This window comes from Papaver somniferum, chromosome 4, assembly GCF_003573695.1.
Source record: "Papaver somniferum cultivar HN1 chromosome 4, ASM357369v1, whole genome shotgun sequence".
Lineage (NCBI taxonomy): Eukaryota > Viridiplantae > Streptophyta > Magnoliopsida > Ranunculales > Papaveraceae > Papaver > Papaver somniferum.
This window is the reverse complement of record NC_039361.1, coordinates 94,440,289-94,460,001: the sequence shown is the minus strand read 5'-3', so window position 1 is coordinate 94,460,001 and position 19,713 is coordinate 94,440,289. Positions and strand designations below refer to the sequence as shown.

The following is a 19,713-nucleotide window of genomic DNA, read 5'->3' as shown; positions in this document are numbered from 1 at the left end:
AAACGTTAATTCCTATTTACTTAATAGTAATCCTATTGTGTTTGCTTAAGTACGAACAATTTATTAAGTAAACATACTTCGTTGTTGTATTGTCTCAATCTTGTATCCATAGTCAATCATGCAAGTCATTTTGTTGTCGTATTGTCTCGATCTCGTATCCATAAACGATCACAAGAAGTGTGAACCGATTAGTTTTATTGTCTCGACTCGGTCTATAGACAATCACTTTCGGAGATAGGACTTATAGGTGGAAAAATTTTAGATTGGGGTATATTTGGGTACCCTCGTCTTTTCAAAGTTGATTTTTCGGTTTGTATGAATTGTTTATGGCTTAAGAAAAAAGTTTTCGGGATCAATTGTTTAGTCCAATTCGATTCCGGATAAGAGAAACTAAGTTAATTCTGGTCTTAGTTAGACTTATCAAAGTGGAGGTTTCAGTTATTCAAGTCTAATCGAATGCCTTAATAAGAAATGCTAGTTCACCAACCTAGTACTTTAATTGTTTAAAAGTGAAAGGTCTAAGTTATTATTTGAATAAGTCGAACCTGATGAGAAAAATAGAGTTAATTCTGATCATTATTTTGGTCTTGTCAAACAATCGATAGTTTTTTTACAATCGGTTTAGCAAAAGAACTAAGATGCTTAGGTTTTTTTTTAATTTGCTAAACTATTAAGGAAAATTGCTTTGGGAAATTGTTTCCTTGGTAACATATCAAAACAGAATTACTTTGTAGTTCTGGTTTTGATATTAGTTATCTAAAAATGATGTGTGGAACCCTCGAGCTTAACTTTTATAGGTTACAAGTCTTTTAAGATTTGTAAGATCCTTTCTGTTTGTCTTTTATTTGCTCGTACCTTTGTCATTTTGTAAAAAAATGGGGGAGAAATATATGGAGTAAGCAAGTGATTTGGTATCACTAAGGAAAGGACAGTGGTTCTTAAACGTTATATCTAACGAAAGAGTAAAGCATAGATTAAGGGGGTGTAACATACCATATTGATACTTATGGTTATCTAAACTACAAAGGGAATAACAAAGATGTGCGGATTGAAAATCTACATATCTTACATTTAGGGGGAGTATTAGCTTTTGTTAGAGCATTTCCCGGTCGAACTCGCATGCGTTGCTATCTCAAGCATGTTTGTCAATATTAGTGATCAAAATTATAAGTCTTGATTTCTAGTCTATTATAGCTAAGTCTCGGACTAGGATAGAAAGTGTAGTTGAGCTCAAGGACTTCACGGCGATTCATTATATAAGTATAAGAACTACTCAAGGAACCGGAGGAACTTCTCGACAAAAAGGTATGTGAAGACTTGAACTTATCTATCACTCAAAAGTCTATCTACTCTATCTCCTAATCTTTGATACAAGAAGTCGTATGCTATATATATAGACTTGGATTATACACATTTGGTATTTCGAGCCGAGTATACCTCGCCTATCTATATCTCGAAATATGTGTTGGTAAGATTTTCGCTTCGATCAAGTTTATCTTTACCATGTGATGAACGTCATGATATGTTTCAATCATCTTGAAAATTGCTTTGACGAGAAATGGTGTAACAACTATATAACGTCCTCTAAGAATGTTTCAATGATTGAAATGAGAGTTTAGATTACATAAGCAATGGTGGACATAAGAATTGTTGTGGAAACAGATTTATGTATAAGTCATATTCCTTGAACCAAAGTTTGCGAACTTTGTTGATCAAGAGAACCGGAAGAATGGAGTGAGCCAAGTCCGCGAACTGCCGAAGTTCTCAAACCCGAGAATTTCTGCTGGAGTTGAAAAACTACTTGCGTGAAGCTAAGTCCGCGAACTCAGTCTCCGAACCCAGTTCGCGAACCGGCGAAGTTCTCATACCCGAGAATTTCTGATGGAGTTTGTAAACTCTGTCCGGTAACTTAGGTCCGCGAACTTAGTCTGCGAACTTGAGAAGGTTATATATCTGAAGATGATTTCTGAACTTAAACTTAAAAGGACTAAGGAATATAGTTTGCAAACCGTGGAAATAAAAGTTCATGAACCAATTCAAGTGAATCAAATTATCTTTGCTTCAATTGTGTCTTGTGTAGTACATAAGATTTCCTTGCAATTGAACAACTCTCTAACTAATTCATTTGAAGTCATTTGAACTAGTTATGGTGAAGAAGAACATGGTTAATATGAAATGCTCATAAGGATAACCTTTTGGTTAACTATTGTGAACCAACAAGTGCATACGTTTGGGTACGGTTAACAAACCTAGAAGCGTGCATTGTCAAGTGTGTGTAACAAGCTAAGTTTTCGATCTAACGGTTGAGAAATATTAGTTTGAATCTAAATCAGGTTTTCATCTAACGGTGAATATTGAATGCTTTGTTACTAAGCTAACATTGATTGCAAACCCTAATTTGAAAGACTATATAAAGGAGACATCTAGTATTGTGCAAGACTAATCCCCACACCTTACGTGTGAAACTAGTTTGCGTGCTAGAGTCGATTCTCCTTTAACCTTTGGTTTTCTTCTTCTAAAACCAGGTTAACGACTTAAAGACTTCATTGGGATTGTGAAGCCAGACTGATACTACTTTTATTGTAGTTGTGTGATCCGATCTTGCATCTTCTATCGTACGAGTACAATCAGATTGATTGGCTTGAGATTGATATCTCCTATAGGAAAGATATAAAAAGTGATCACAAATATATTAGTCTCATTGTTTGTGATTACGCAACATCTTGTTTCGCTACCATACGATTAAGATTGTTGTGAGGTGATTGATAACTCTAGGATGTTCTTCGGGAATATAATACCGGATTGTCAATTGGTTCCTGTTCACCTTGATTATTATCAAAAGACGGAACAAAACCTTTAGGGTTTACCCGTGGGAGACAGATTGATCCTTTGATAGACTTGTCTATGTGAGACAGATTTATTTATTGTCAAATCCTGCGATTTTGGGTCGTAGCAACTCTTAGTTGTGGGTGAGATCAGCTAAGGGAATCAAGTGTGCAGTATCCTACTGGGATCAGAGGCGTAGGGAGTATAACTGTACCTTGGATCAGTGGCAGACTGATTGGGGTTTAACAACAGTCCAGTCCGAAGTTAGCTTGGAGTAGGATAGTCTCTGTAGCGGCTTAATATATTGCATGTTCAATCTGGACTAGGTCCCGGGGTTTTTTTGCATTTGCGGTTTCCTCGTTAACAAAATTCGGGTGTCTGTGTTATTACTTTTCCGCATTATATTTTTTTATATAATTGAAATATCACAGGTTGTGCGTTGTTCAATCAATTATAATATTCGACCTTTTGGTTGTTGATATAAATTAATTGAAACTTGGATAATTGTCTTTGGTACCATCCAACTTATCTCTCTAGTATTTGATAAAGACTCGCAGATTTCTATTTGCTTGAGTATATACCAAATCGAGAGATTGAGATATAAACTCTTTGATATACTTTTACCTAGATTGAGTCTGACTGTCTAGTTGATTCTCTAGAAAGTATATTGGGTTTTGTCCATACAGATTTCTAAGCGAAATATTGGGTGTGGTTGTTGTACCCCCGCTTTTTCAATTGGTATCAGAGCAGGCAAATACGTTAAAGACCTTATAAGTCCTATTCCTTGAACCAAAGTTTGCGAACTTTGTTGATCAAGAGAACCGGAAGAATGGCGTGAGCCAATTCCGCGAACTGCCAAAGTTCTCAAACCCAAGAACTTCTGCTAGAGTTGACAAACTACTTGCGTGAAGCTAATCCGAGAACTCAGTCCGCGAGCCGGCGAAGTTCTCATACTCGAGAATTTCTGCTGGAGTTTGTAAACTTATCCGGTAACTTAAGTCCGCGAACCTAGTCTGCGAACTTGAGAAGGTTATATATCTGAAGATGATTTCTGAACTTAAACTTTAAAAAACTAAGGAATGCAGTTTGCAAACCATGGATATAAAAGTTCATGAACCGATTCAAGTGAATCAAATCATCTTTGCCTCAATTGTTTCTTGTGTAATACATAAGATTTCTTTGCAATTGAACAACTCTCTAACTAGTTCATTTGAAGTCATTTGAACTAGTTAAGGTGAATAATAACATGGTTGATATGAAATGCTCATATGGCTAACCTTTTGGTTAACTATTGTTGAACCAACAAGTGCATACGTTTGGGTACGGTCCATAAGCTTCAACGTCCTCTCCAAGAGTCGAAGGAGTTTCAACGCTACTTCTTCCTGCCAAAGATCGTGCCATAACCGCCACACCCCTTCCTTCCAAGGTTCGTGACCGTAGCTACCACACTCCTCCCTGTCAAGGATCGTAATCACAGCCAACCAAGGATCGCGGTTGTGGCCACTTTTGATCCATATCGCCAAACCTCGTGGTCGTGGACAGTTTACTCGCTTACGCATCCAGCCGATCCCTTTGCTTCCATGGACGCCCATGCAATTCAAGCAACCTATTTTGGTTCCTGCGACGATGTAGTCTCTTCTGATCACATCTGCTGCCAAGAACTGTTGTTGCTCGTTTGTCGATACCAGCAAGATCTTTTCCATAGCAACAACCACTACAAAGTTTCACGTGGAAGAAGTAATAGAGTCACCAGTGAGGATGCAAGATGATGTCTTTATCGTGGTCAACTCACCGACCATACAAGTTAGAAACATGTAAACCAGACTTGGGGACTGGGGATCTACACGGGATCCCTTCACTGTCAAAGCTCAGAAGACACGGTCCACCAAAAAGTCATAGCCACGACAAGGTCATCCACCCTTCAAAGGTGTAGCGTAAGAATATCATCACCTCTCTGTCTATAAGGCGCCTGCAATACTTTACGTGGCCGCGGCGGATCCCAAGCCTACTCAGAGAAAACAACTTCAATAACCAAAGAGAAGTGCGACCGGGGACTGCTCATCACGGTCCATTCCCGAAAAAAATCAAGCATTCATGAGATAACTCCAGATACGCGGCTGAAACATTTTTCTTGAAGAGACAGAGGGAGCCACGATTAACGACATAACTCTCTCACTTCTACCTCTTTGTTATCCAGAATGTTTCTTCCATGTTATATTCCAAGCATCCCAACATCACATCCAGGAGAGTATGATAAGATTTTATCAAATCTCTTAGGCTTGGATTCAAGGCGATGCAATTAAAGTAGACTACACCTGGGGATTGAAGCCTCCTTCATATTTAGAAGCTTAAACGCAGTCACTACCTTACCAGTGAATGCAGCAGAAGCACATCTTCCACGAGAAAATAGGCTCAAGATAATTACACATGGGGACTACCAGAATGGCATGCCTTCACTACCCTCAACCAGGTTATTCCCGATTTCAACATCATCACTGTTGAAGTTTTACGAGCCGCAAGAATTTTTTTAACATGAAGCCGTACACGTGCATCAAAGACTCCGAAAGCCCGCCACAGAGATACATTCACATATCCGGCCACGCCATCGGATCTAACAGAAGTATAACTGGGGACTGCTTACCGCATCCCATTCCATGCAATAGCCCAAGATTCAGAAGATAGTTGATGTCGTTTGGAACGAAGTCGTTGAAGACTTGATAGCAGAACATCGGCAATGGAACGTCTCTTAACTCATCTATTTCACCCAATGGCTCGGAAGATTTCGACCATACAAGCATCCACATCATATCATCATCGCAATCAGAAAGTCTATGTACCAAATATCCTAAAGTCAAGGATGAACCAACAACGCAACTACAATCTCCAAGATTAGCCCTGACATTATTTCATCCATCCATCCCAAGAGTCAATGGATTTTGTTAAATTTTGAAATCCACTGGAGAGGTCAGATACTCATTCTTCTGGAGTCAGAACCTTATTACACATTCTGGAAAAGATCGATGGTACTGTTGGGTGGATACATGCGAGAGCACCTACTTTGAGTTCTCCTGGCTTTCCTTGCTGCTGATTATAACTATTGGAGGTTGTTTTGTTGCCATTAATGCTCGTTCTACCACCGCTAACAAATGACGAAGAGGAGCCAGATACTGCAGATGAAAGCACGGAGCCGGATGAACAACAAAAAACAAAAGAGGGTCGATACCCCTTTTCATACGAACACAATTTCTAGAGTTTGAACAGAATAAGGATTCCTTATTGCTCAAAGAACAGGAATAGATGACTGGACGCACCACACTCATGCTCCATAGCTGAACAAGTACTGTGCCAATACCTCCGCTCCATGACCGAACCAGCAGCGCGCCAGCACGAGGAACACCAGTCGCTCAACCTACAAACGCTTCATGGCTCCAGCACTCCGTGGTCAAGCCAACTCTCAATGGCTCCAACACTCCGTGGTCAAGCCAACTCTCCATTGCTCCAGCACTCCGTGGTCAAGCCAACTCTCCATGACTCCAGCACTCTATGGTTAAGTTAGCGCCAACGCTCCAGCATCCCATGATCTAGACAGCAAGCCTTCCAAGTGCCATTTCCACCATTCCACGGACTGACGCCATCAGCGCAACCATCACCATTTAAAGCCAAAGTTCCAGCATTATCATCACCGCTTGGTAGCCAAAGTTCCAATGCCATCATCACCACTTGGTAGCCAAAGTTCCAGCGCTACCATCACCATTTGAAGCCAAAGTTCCAACGCTATCATCACCCCTTGGTAGCCAAAATCACCGCTTGGTAGATAAAGTTCCAGTGCCATCATCACCGCTTGGTAGCCAAAGTTTCAGCGCTATCATCACCGCTTGGTAGCCAAAGTTCCAATGCCATCATCACCATTTGGTAGACAAAGTTCCGGCGCCATATTTCCACCATTCCATGGACTGAAGCCAGTTTCCACCATTCCATGACCTAGCTAGTACCATCTTAGCCGTTCAAAGCAGCGTCATCCCCACCAGCCAAGGAAGCGCCATCCTGGCCGTTCAAAGCAGAGCCATCTCCATACGTTCCGTGACCTAGACAGCTAGCGCCATTCACCGATTCGCGGACCAAATCACAGTGCCATCTCTGCCAATCAGTAGCCAAAGTTTCTGCGCTGACGCCAACACCCTATGGCCAAGTCATAATTACTCAGAGCCGCCAACACAGGGACCACGGATTCCTCATGCCTTTCGCTAAAGGTTAGTTAAATTTCCTCGGCAACCTCTTCACGTCTTGCACTTTCGATTTTACTCTTGTCTTTCACCATCTCATGCTTACCCCGCAACAATGCCACTGTTACGTGCTAAGCAGGGGACTTAATGTTAAAGGTGGTTTTTATCTTAGGGTTAAAATCATAAAACCTTGCATCTGATGTGACGTCACTCTGTAAGGAAAGAAAGCCGTGAGTGCTAACCTCTCCGGTGGCATATTTATTGAGTCGTTCAATATATCTACATGAAATTTATCCAGACTGGCGAATGTAGCAACCATCCCAGATGTTCTGTAAATTTCAGCGCCTTGCCTATATTCACTTAATATAAGTTCCTTTGAATGCCTTTTATGCTATGTTCCCCGGACAAACCCTTAATGTTGATATGGCATGACGATTTGTGTTCACTCGCAGCAGAGTAGCATGAATTTCTAAATATCAAGGATAAGGTCTTTGCATAAGGTATTCAATCAGAAAAGCATGCTTCTCTCTGGAAATGAACTTAAAAGAACTCTGTGTCAACACATATAATTCAACCAATTGCCCTGACTAACTTGCAGAAGTTAGGGTTTCGCGCCTCGCGCAATATACCAGACCTTGCTTAACGAAAGTAAGCCTAGGAAAACTAGGAAATTAATCCGCCATGGATTAGTAGGTGCAAAACCCTGCCCAGAATCAGAAAAACAGGGAGCCGCAGCATCAAAGGGAGGTGTGGCCATGCCTTAGGCCAGCAGGAGCCACTTGCCATTGGCCACGCCCCATCCTAAACCGACCCTATTTCCTTCAACCAATCAAGTCGCTTTAAACTCGCCACGCGCACATAAGTTGTGGCTGGCCATTACTTGTCGGCCCCACTTCCCATCGACCAATCAAGTCGTTCTAAAGCTGCCACACTCTCGCCAGAAGTGTAGCCACGCCCATGCTTGGCCGAACCTCTTTTAATCGACCAATCAGGTCGCTCTAAAGCCGCCACACTCTCACCAGAAGTGTAGTCGTGCCTTATTTTTGGCCGACCCCCTTTTCTTGGCCAATCAAGTCGCTCTAAACTTTCCACCATACATTAAAGGCCAAACGCACCCTGCCACAACAACATATTGATCGGCATGCCAACATGCCACTATGCCGAGGTAACATGCCAACATGCCACTCTGCCGCGGTAACATTCCAACATGCCACTTCGTGGCAACCTGCCATAAATAGCGCCCTATGTGCTAACTTACCTCCTGTTTGTGGCCAACGCCATGAAAAGCTTAAGATTAAGGTTTTCTGGTCAAAAGCACGCCTATGCATTAACCAAAGCCCTAATTTCCAGTCGTGGCACAAATTATGCCACTTCGCCCCCGCAACATGCCACGAGCCATGTGGGACCCAGGAAGCCCCTAGGGTTGGCGCCACATCATAGCCACCTACGGCAATCCCTACTCCTGCGGACGTTTCCACACTATGGCCTTGCCATAGTTTCTTTGGTATAGCCATGGCATCATTTGCACAAATGTATCTCCATGCCGCATGCCTTTTTTCGGTCAAAAAAATAGATTAAAAAAGCAAAAATTGTACAGGTCCTAGGCTATAATGAGATAGCCATGGGCTACCAACAAAACTAGCATATTTAAAACGGAAATAAACCTCACCCGGTCATTCTACAGAAAGCATTGAAATTGGCCTCCCCTCATAAAACTCAAAAATGTCCTCATCTAGCAAACATGCTTGCTTAGCCGAAGCATCTGCAGAAAAACTAACTTCCCTATATTTATGAATGTAGCGAATATTGGAGTAGAAACTCCTCGCCAATATCCACTTCTGATTTAATTTCCAAGGTAAACCCTTATTTTGAAAAGCTTGAATGCAACTCATCGAATCAGATTGTACGCAGATACTCCTAAAATTCCACCTTCTGGCCAACATAACACCATATATAACTGCGCACACTTCCACATAAAATTTTGTCCGCAATCCCAGGCCAACGCAGAGGACACCCAAAATAGCTGCGTTCGCATCACGAAAAGTAACGCCAGCACCAGCCGGGCCTGGATTTCCAAGGGATGCACCATCACGCAAATCATGATTTCATCTTGGTTAGGAGGACACCACCTTACCTCAATTGGAGAAGAAACTTTGCACGATCTATGCTTCACTTTGAAATAATTCGAGATGTGTAAATCCTCCATTGTATTATTCATATGTCCCTTCATCCGTATTGAGTTATCACGAATTAACTGATAAACTCTACTTTTAAAACCTAGCCAATGTACAACAGCCTCTTCAAAATAAACTTTGTTGCGTAGCCTCCATAACTCCGTAGTGATTGCAAGATTAGCAACCAACCACAGATATTTAATCATCCTGCTGCACCCCTTAGCAGCCTTATATGAAGCCACCAAATCTTCTCTTGGTTGCAGATTAAAAATACGAGCCTCCCAAGCCCAAATTCTCTTTGCAAATCTGCACTGCCAAGTAATATGGATAAGAGTTTCGCAATCCCGTCTACACAAACGGCACATTGAAGGAAAACACCTCCCAGTCTTCTTAATGACATTATCATCACTAGAACAACACTGCTTTTCCCAGATCTTCCAATATTGAACACTTAGAGTAGGGTGCACAACTGGCCGAGAAAACAAAGTTGCAGTTGGCAGAGTTTCCGCATTCTCTCTAATGGCAGCCTTTGCAGATTTAACTGAGAAGACTCCTTTGCTATCTAAATCCCAAATCTTATAGTCATCGCCCCAGCAATAATAGGAAAGTTTCCAACATCAATATTGAGCCGATCCATCAAATCCCGAGTGCTTTGAGGAATATCCCAAGCACCATCAACAATGATATCACTAACCTTAGCCTTAAAGTCATTAGGGCCTTTGGAAGTAATACCTAATCTCTTCGCAATCGAAAAATCACCAACCCAATTATCAAAGAATAAGGAAGTATTAGCGTCATCACCTATAATTGTCCTAGTGTATTGCTGCACAAAATCATAAACCCACCTGATTCCAGGAAAAACCGTAGAACCAAGTTTGTAATCAATCAAAACAACATTCAATTTGAAGTACTTCTCCCTCAAAAATATGGCCCAAGTCTTGTTCGAATCACGAATTGAAATCCATAACTTCATAAGCATAGCCTTGTTAACATCAACCAATCTTCTAAGGCCTAGACCACCTTCACGTCTTGAACAACACAGGTTGTCATACAAAACCGTAAAGAACTTACGTTTTTCCGTATCACCCGACCAAAGAAAATTCCTAATGGCCCTCTCAACCTGTTTAATGATACTGCAAGGCCATTTATAAACATCCATAGAGTGAATAACATAGCTAGCAATCACCGATCTGATCAAAACCAGTCTAGATTGAAAAGATAAGAGTTTACCCTTCCAACCATCCAACTTGCCCATAATCTTTTCAACCACCTGCCTGACATGAATGTTCCGCACCTGCCAGGCTTCAATTGAATTCCCAGATATTTATCCGGAAATAAATATCTTTCTATGCCCAAATAATTAGCAATAGCAATACTCCGAGAATAAGTGCCACCGCCGTAATAAAATTTGCTCTTCACATAATTTACGCACTGGCATGAAGCCTTCTCATAGACACTAAGCATAGTCTTCAAATTTTGCAAACTATGAAGAATACCTCTGCAGAAAACAAGAATATCATCCGCAAAGAGAAGGTGTGTTGGAGCCACACCTTTCTTACTAACCATGTTGTGCATACTTCTATTAGCAAACAATTTAGAGAGATTACAACTCAAAATATATTCAATAAGAACAAAAATCAAAGGTGAAAGAGGATCACCTTGGCGCAACCCTCTAGTGATGCTAAAGAAACCCTCTGGACTGCCATTTATTAGCACAGAAATCCTAGCCAAACTAAGAATAATATGAATCCAAGAGCACCAGGTTTCAGAAAAAACATATTGACGGAAAACTTCAGTTATAAACTCCCAACTTACAATATTAAAAGCTTGAGAAATGTCAAGTTTTAAGCCGACATTACCAAAGTTCCTTGGCGTAGAAATCTCATTAATCAATTCATATGCAAGAGCTATATTTTCATGAATGTTCCTTCCCTTCATAAAAGCCACTTGTTCTTCAGAAATCAGTCTATCCAGAACCGCACCAAGCCTGGTAGTCAAAAATTTTGTAATGATTTTGAAGAAAAAATTACTCAAACCAATAGGCCTAAAATCCTTAATAGCATCCGACCTTGTGTTTTTTGGAATGAGAACAATAAAACTAGAATTAATGCCATTAGGAATTTTCCACATCAACCAATAATTTTTAATGGCACTAAAAAGATCAGTAGCAATATATTCCAACAATGTCTGTAGAAAGAACCTGAGAAACCATATGGGCTAGGCGCCGAATCCGCTCCCAAGTCAAAAACAATTCTCTTAATCTCGTCTAGAGTTGGCACATCATCCATAAAAGAACTTTCAGGGTCTGAGATTCTTTCATGCTCAAACTCAAACAAATTTGGATCAATGACAGCCGCTCCACCATTAAACTTATCCTTATAGTGATTGACAATGAAATATTTAATTTCATCCTGCAAAACCAAAGTAGAGTTAGATGAAATCCGAAGTTTAGATATTGTATTTTGACTTCTCCTTATTCGAATGCTATTATGAAAAAATCGAGTGTTTTGGTCACCATCCTCCAACCAAGTAACTCTCGATTTCATCTTAAGCATTACTGCAAAATCAGTCTGCACTGTATCCACATCATTCTTTGCATCTGCCACCTTGGTGAATTGGACTTCATCCTCCGGATCTAAATCCAGAAAATCATTTTCAGATTCAAGACTAAGTTCAGCATGTTTCAAACGAAATTGAACATCACCAAAGACAGTTCTATTCCATAGCTTCAAGACTTCCTTCAAACGATTTAACTTTCCAGCAAAAACAAAAGGAGGCGCACGAACAAGGCACAAATTCTAGTTATCTTCTACCAGCTGCATAAAACCCGGATGATCAAACCACATCTTCTGGATTCGAAATAGAGCTCTTTCCGGCCTTGGACTGTCAAAAGCAAACCCAAAAAGAGGGGAATGATCTGAACAGATCCTTGGCAAAGCTTTGCACCTCCAATTTTCATATTTGTAACTCCAAGCATCATTCACAATCTCCCTATCATTCCTTGAAACAATACGACGATCACCACTCTGACAATTAGACCAAGTGTATTTTTTGCCAATCGAATCCGCTTCCACTATCCCATTATCAGAAATCCAACTTCGAAATTCATTCATATAAGTACTTAAAGTTGGCCTACCGCCCTTCTTTTCATCCAGACGAAGAACACAATTAAAATCACCAAGCACCAACCAAGAAATAAATATAAAACCAAACCCCAATTGTTGCCACAATAATCTCCTTGTAACTGGATCCCAAGAAGCATGAACAGCCGTAATCCAAACACCATCAAAGTATAAAGTAATTGCTTGTTTATAAGAAGATAAAATACCTAGTCTTGCCAAAGAATTCTTCCACAGAACCCATATGTTACCTTTTTCACCAGCATCCTCATTAATGACATCAGGTTTTGTGATAGAGCTCCTTTAACTTGTCCTTTGCACCATCTTTGGACAAGCCTTGAGCATTCCAATAGAAGACCCTCATTGATTACCCCTATCACGTGGAGGGCTTGCTGAACCCCTTAATTTCATCTTATTTCTTGTTTCAACATGGCTAGTACTCTTCGCAGGTTTAGTGCTCGGTTTATTTTTTGGTTTAGTTTTTGTAGTGCCATCCGCTTTCTTTTCCAAAGTTTCTTGCTTCGATTTGTCTGCCGCTGCCTTCTTTTCCCGCTCCTCTTGATCCATCAGAGCACTCCATTCAAGATTCTTAGATTCAATATCTACATGATTAGTACTTGGTTTCGAAGTATCAGGAGGAATATCAGAAACAACCTCCTCCGCCTCTTTTTCCTCAGTGCCAGATTCAAATCTGTTTGATAAAGTTATATTATCAACAGAATTTGCCATAGATGATCTTCTAAATGTTTTAGTAGCATCACTAAAACCAGCCTCGTCAACAGGTTCCAACACAGAATTTGTAGGGAGCAAACATGTAGCTATAGTTTCAACAAGGTTTTCAATACTATCTTGAACAAAATTTATCTCAGCTTGCTTCTTCTGCTCAAGGGCCAGATTCCTCTTCACCATTAATAATAATCTTACCAAGTGGCTTCGAGAAATCAATATCAATCAAAACCGCAACAAAATAACCATACTCATAATTTAAGGTTCGCGGATCAACCGCACATGTCTTACCTAAACCTCTAGCCATTCTAATCAATGATTCGTCATCCCAATATTCCCATGGAAGAGCTGGAAAACGAACCCAAACAGCAGCCCTTGTAACCTTGTCCGACTCAGGATCAAACATTGGCGTCCACGGCTGAATTTTAAGCCGTTTCTCATTAATCTTCCACGGACCATCATAGCTAACCCTCTTGCGATCATCCTCCTTGTATAACTTGATAAAAAAATAACCTTTAACCCATGGAATAAATTGAACCGAACCTCCCAGGTTCCTTTGATTGAATAACTCCTTCTTAACATCATCAAATTTGAGTGTTCTAAAATCTAAACGACTAACCAAACTAAACTTCCAAACATCTTTAATTCTAACATGAGTTTCACGTGGAATTGTAATAAAAACTTCACATGTTGATGTTCTAACTGGAGGATGAGACAAAGAGTCCGCATCAATCTTAGAAAGAACATGAGTTCTCTTCTTAACTACGGATGCCCATGATCGATTACCACCATCACCCGCAACCATATTACCATCTACAACCTGCTTTCCAAAACCGCTAGAATTAGGGTTATGGTTAGAATTTTCCTTCGGCCTATAGAACTGTCGTGATCTAACATGGTTAGCATTGTTGAAGAAACGAACACGTGCATGATATGCAGGTTGTGATTGTTTACCTAAATCAGGCGGAACTTGATTTTGCGCCATGAACGCGCAAAACCGAGAAAACGTGAATCGCAAAGAAAAGAAAGGAAGAAAAAACCGGAGCTCCTTCCCGTCCAAACCCTAGGTTTTGCTTTTTTTATTTTTTTTTATATTTTCCGCATGCCACACGCACTAATTAAGGTTTCGACATGCCAAACCCTAATTTGGGAAAAGTTGCTACGCCAACCAAAGCCAAACAACGTTTCCCAGAGCAGTGGAGTTGATATAGAAACAGGGCCAATGTTGCCACATGTGGGTCCAACACCATGGCGCCAAACCCTATCCTTGGACATGCCACAATGCCACTGGCATGCCGCTACGCCACTGGCGTGCCACTACAATGTCACTATGCCAATGGCGCCACTCCGCTACACAACAATATGCGGCCATAATCAATGGCCATCCTTCCTCATGAGATGCAATCTCGGGCATCCAAGTTTGCCACCGAACTTACAGACTTGTGGCAAGTTTCAGGCGACCAGCTGCCTAAATCTAGTGGCCATGGCTACGCCAGGCGCCACTTGCACCACCGTGCCACTGGCATGCATGAGTCATGCCATCCATGCCATATTGCCACTGGCGTATACCAAAACGCCACCGCGCCATCATCAGGCACCAACACAAGGTATCCATAATCGACGGATACCCTCCTTCATGAGATGCGATCTCAGTCATCGAAGTTCGTCGCCGAACTGACAAACTTGTGGCAAGTTTTAGGAGACCAGCCTAACAGCTTACATGTTATTTTCCTGCGTTAAGTCCCTTGACTTTGACTTGCCGCACGTAGAGAAGTGCTACATGTTTTCCATGAAAACACTCGAGACATCAAACTCGTCACAAACTGGGGGATGCTCATCAGGGTATTGGTTTGGCGGCTTACAGCATGCGGCGTGCAATGCGCCCGTTACAAGAAAGTGTCATGAAGTGGGACAATTAGTGGAGGTAAAAAGTTACGGTATAAACGAATTCATTTCCTTCATCATGGAAGCATAACGTCTGAAGGTTACACGTTACTATTTTCTTCCACCACTCAATCGTTTCACTTCCTATGAGACCAGGGTACGTTTCAATATGACTTGTATAAATAGGCTTCACCTATTTTCACCAAACAACGAGTTTTGGTCGGCAACAACACAGTATCTAGAAATCACCTGGTAGCTTTCCATTCTGCTAGCCAGTTCTACTTTCGGATACAAGTCATAAACAACCACACCTTCAGAATCAACGATTCTGGTCTCAACACTCTTCGCTTCCCTCCCTAATACCAACCCTTCTCATTCACTTTGTGACCGAAGCAATCCTGGAACGGCCATTTCTTGGTTTAGGCCAGGATTGTATATATTGATCTCTCGAATCAAAAGTACTCCCGTGCAGTACATTTTTTAGGGTCTAGACTCGTTTCTCAACCACACACACGAATTTACCAAAACCGGCAGAAGCAGTTTTCACCCACAAAAAATTGGCGACCACAGTGGGAGATTAATCTCTCGGTTGCAATATCAATTTACAATTTTTTTTTTCAACCTAGATATTAAGATGGTAGAACTCAGGTCTGGATCAGCAACAAACCCTGAGAACACTAGCACTGAAATCATCCCCAGTACTAACGTTCCTTCTAGTGGCATTAATACGCCACCTGCCAACACCAGCGACGCGTAAAATGTTCCTTCAGGTGTTACGCCGCTGATCACCAGAGCCAGAACCGCTGCCGCCACTCACAACATTTCTTCAAGTGTGACAGCTCCAACCATCACCAGAGCCGCTGCTACTTCACCATCAGGACGAGAGACTGGAGGAGCCAGAAGAAGCCGATCTCCTTTTACCACTGTTGATTTGATGGAAAGACAAAAGGTTCTCGTAAGGCTCTGACATACATGGCTACAACTCAGAAAAATATACATATTTTCCTCAAGACACTAATGGAGCGGCTACCACAAGAGTCACGTCAACCCCGGATGGAGATGACAAGGAATACTTTTAACATCCGGTGCAGGAACTTCAGCAGGACGCGCATTTATAGATGAAGAGGCTCGCGTTGCTCTTGAACACCCAGTAGAAAGGGATCAATAATACAGTTTCATCACACGTGAAGATCAGGAACGACTTTTCCAAAATAGAGGCAAAGAAAATCAGCAACCCTCCTGAGTTCACAGAGACCCTCTTCCCGTAGGAGCTGCATGATTTCTGGGGACTTCGCCCACAAAATTGTGCAGTCTATGATGAAAAATTTATGTGAGATTCTGTATTTCTCCAAGGCGCAACGTCAAGACATATTTGCATCCCTCAACCGCACTACATTAGGAAAGTAGTTGCCAGGGAATCCGTTCCCAAACCCCAACCTCTCCTGGAAAGAACGATTGATAGATGGAACTGGGGACTCCTAACCACTGTTCACTTGAAGTATGTCGAGTTTGACAACATGCTAATTGAAGCGGCATCCGACTTCAACATTGTAATCGTTAAGGCTCTGAGAGTTGCAAGGGAAAATCAAACAGAAGAAGCGTATTCTTTCCCATGAGGAGAAAAACACGACTTTCCGACCAACAATATCTGTGACGTCTTCCCATATGCCATATTGTATCAAGTAGTTTTTTGAAGTCAAGGGTTAATAGCGCCCTCACTGGAGTTTTCTCTGGGAGACGCTTCGACGTTTCCCTCTAGGAGCCGCTTCAACGTTCTCCAGCAGCGGCTCCGCTTCAACGTTCTCTCCAGAAGTCGCTCCGTTTCAACGTTCTCCAGAAGCGGCTCCGCTTCAACGTTCTCCAGCAGCGGATCCGCTTCAACGTTCGCTCTAGCAGCCGCTCCGCTATAAAGTTCATAAACCGATTCGAGTGAATCAAATCGTTTTTGCTTCGATTGTGTCTTGTATACTTCTATAAGATCTAAGCAATTGAACAACTCTATAACTAGTTCACCTGAGTCATTTGAACTAGTTATGGTGAAGAAAAATATGGTTGATATGAAATTGCTCATATGGCTAACCATTTGGTTAACTATTGTTGAACCAACAAATGTACATGTTTGGGTACGGTTACACAAACCTAGAAACGTGCATTTCATTTGTGTGTAACAAGCTAAGTTTTTGATCCAACGGTTGAAAGATATTAGCTTGAATCTAATCAGGTTTTCATCTAACGGTGAATATTGAATTCTTTGTTACCAAGCTAACATTGATTGCAAACCCTGATTTGAAAGACTATATAAGGGAGAACTCTAGCAACTAGGAAACCTAATTCCCACACCTTACGTGTGATACTAGTTGTGTAATCCAGAGTCGATTATCCTTTAACCTTTGGTTTCTTTTTCTAAACCAGGTTAACGACTTAAAGACTTCATTGGGATTGTGAGGCCAGGCCGATACTACTTTCTCATAGTTGTGTGATCTGATCTTGCTGTTTCTATCGTACGAGTACAATCGCAAAGATTGGCTTGAGATTGATATCTCCGATAGGGAAGATATAAAAGTAGTCACAAATATCTTCGTCTCATCATTTGTGATTCCACAATATCTTCTTTCCCGCGTCGATTAAGATTATTGTGAGGTGATTGATAATTCTAGGTTGTTCTTCGGGAATATAAGTCCGGGTTATCAATTGGTTCCTGTTCACCTTGATTTATCAAAACACGGAACAAAACTCGTAGGCATATCTGTGGGAGACGGATTTATCTATTACTGTAGACTTTTCTGTGTGATACAAATTTGTTTATTAAAGTCTCCGACTTTGGGTCGTATCAACTCTTAGTTGTGGGTGAGATCAGCTACGGGAATCAAGTGCATAGCATCCTGCTGGGATCATAGACGTAGGAGCATAACTGTACCTTGGATCAGTGTGAGATTGATTGGGGTTCAACTACAGTCCAGACCAAAGTTAGTTTGTAGTAGGCTAGTGTCTGTAGCGGCTTAATTCAGTGTGTGTTCAATATGGACTAGGTCCCGAGGTTTTTATGCATTTGCGGTTTCCTCGTTAACAATATTCTGGTGTCTGTGTTATTTCTATTTTGCATTATATTTTGTTATATAATTGAAATACCACAGGTTGTGCGTTGTTTAATCAATTAGAGTATCCGACCTTTTGGTTGTTGATTTAAACTGATTGACACTTGGATATTGGTCTTTGGTACCATCAAGGTTATCTCTCTAGTATTTGATAAAGACTCGCAGATTTCTATTTGCTTGAGTTTAGATCAAATCGAGAGATTGAGATATTAACTCTTTGATATACTTTTATCTAGATTGAGTCTGACTGTCTAGTTGATTCTCTAGAAAGTATATTGGAGTTTGTCCATACAAATTGCTAAGAAAAATATTGGGTGTGGTTGTTGTACCCCCACTTTTTCTAGAAGGATGTCAGTTTATCATACCAAGCTCTTGGAGCTTGTTTTAGACCATACAAGGCCTTCTTAATTTTAAAGACATAATCTGGGAATAATGGATCTTCAAATCCTTTAGGTTGAGCAACGAATACCTCTTCTTTTAAATCCGCATTCATAAATGCAGATTTAATATCCATTTGAAAAAGTTTTATCTTAAGACAGCAAGCGTAGGCAAGTAAAAGTCTTACTGATTCTAAACGAGCAATAAGAGCAAAAGTTTCATCAAAATCAATACCTTCAATTTGTGAATATCCTTGAGCAATGAGCCTAGCTTTATTTCTGACAATCGTCCCGAATTCATTTGATTTGTTCTTGTAGATCCACTTTGTTCCAACAATGTTTACTCTTGTAGGCTTAGGAATAAGTTCCCACACTTCTTGTCTTTTAAACTGATTAAGTTCCTCGTGCATTGAGTTTACCCAAGAAGGTTCACTGAGTGCTTCCTCAATGTTTTTCGGCTCTATTGAAGAGAGAAAACATGAATAGTGACAGGCGTTATGAAGTTCTCTTCGAGTCATAACTCTAGCATTGGCATCTCTAATGATGTCTTCAGAAGAGTGTCTTTGATGTACCCGTTTAACAGGTTTTTGGAAAATATTTTCTGTATCATTAGGTTGTTCAATAATACTTTCATTATCGTCTTTATCATCTGTGTCACTAATTAAAGGAATAACTAATGGTTCGACTTCAGTCTGCTTTTCTTTAATAAAAGTTTCAGAGGGAGGAAGCTCTGCTGCAGTGTGATTGTCTTGGAAAAAATTGCTAATGTCATCAATAACCACATTGATTGATTCCATCATGATTTTGGTTCTGAGATTTTATACCCTGAAGGCACGACTGTCAGAAGCATAGCCAAAAAAAATTCCTATCATCACTTTTGGAATCAAATTTTCCTCTATGTTCTCTGTCTTTGAGAATATAGCATTTGCTTCCGAAAACCCTTAAATAGCTTAGATTGGGTTTTCTTCTATACCATAATTCATATGGGGTATTTAGAGTTTTAGATCTTAAATAGACTCTGTTTATAAGATAACAGGCTGTAAATACAGCTTCCCCCTAGAATGTTAATGGTAGGTTTTTATTATGAAGCATTACTCTTGCCATTTCTTGAATATTTCTATTCTTTCTCTCAGTTACACCATTTGCCTGAGGTGTAATAGGAGCAGAGAATTGATGACTAATTCCAACATTATTACAGTATTCATATACTTTCGTATCCTTGAATTCTGTACCACGATCACTTCTTATCTTCTTAATCTGCGACCTTGTTCATTTTGAATTCTATTCAC

The 19,713-nt window shown here is 40.7% G+C and overlaps 1 protein-coding gene across 1 annotated transcript; it reads right to left on the bottom strand.

The window, feature by feature from the left end:
* Nucleotides 1-9,785: 9,785 nt before the first annotated feature.
* Nucleotides 9,786-10,789, bottom strand: LOC113272836. The gene is made up of 2 exons (XM_026522632.1): nucleotides 10,454-10,789; nucleotides 9,786-10,343 (listed from the first exon to the last, which is right to left on the bottom strand). The coding sequence occupies exons 1-2, from the start codon at nucleotides 10,787-10,789 to the stop codon at nucleotides 9,786-9,788; spliced, it is 894 nt and encodes a 297-aa protein (XP_026378417.1).
* Nucleotides 10,790-19,713: the final 8,924 nt, after the last annotated feature.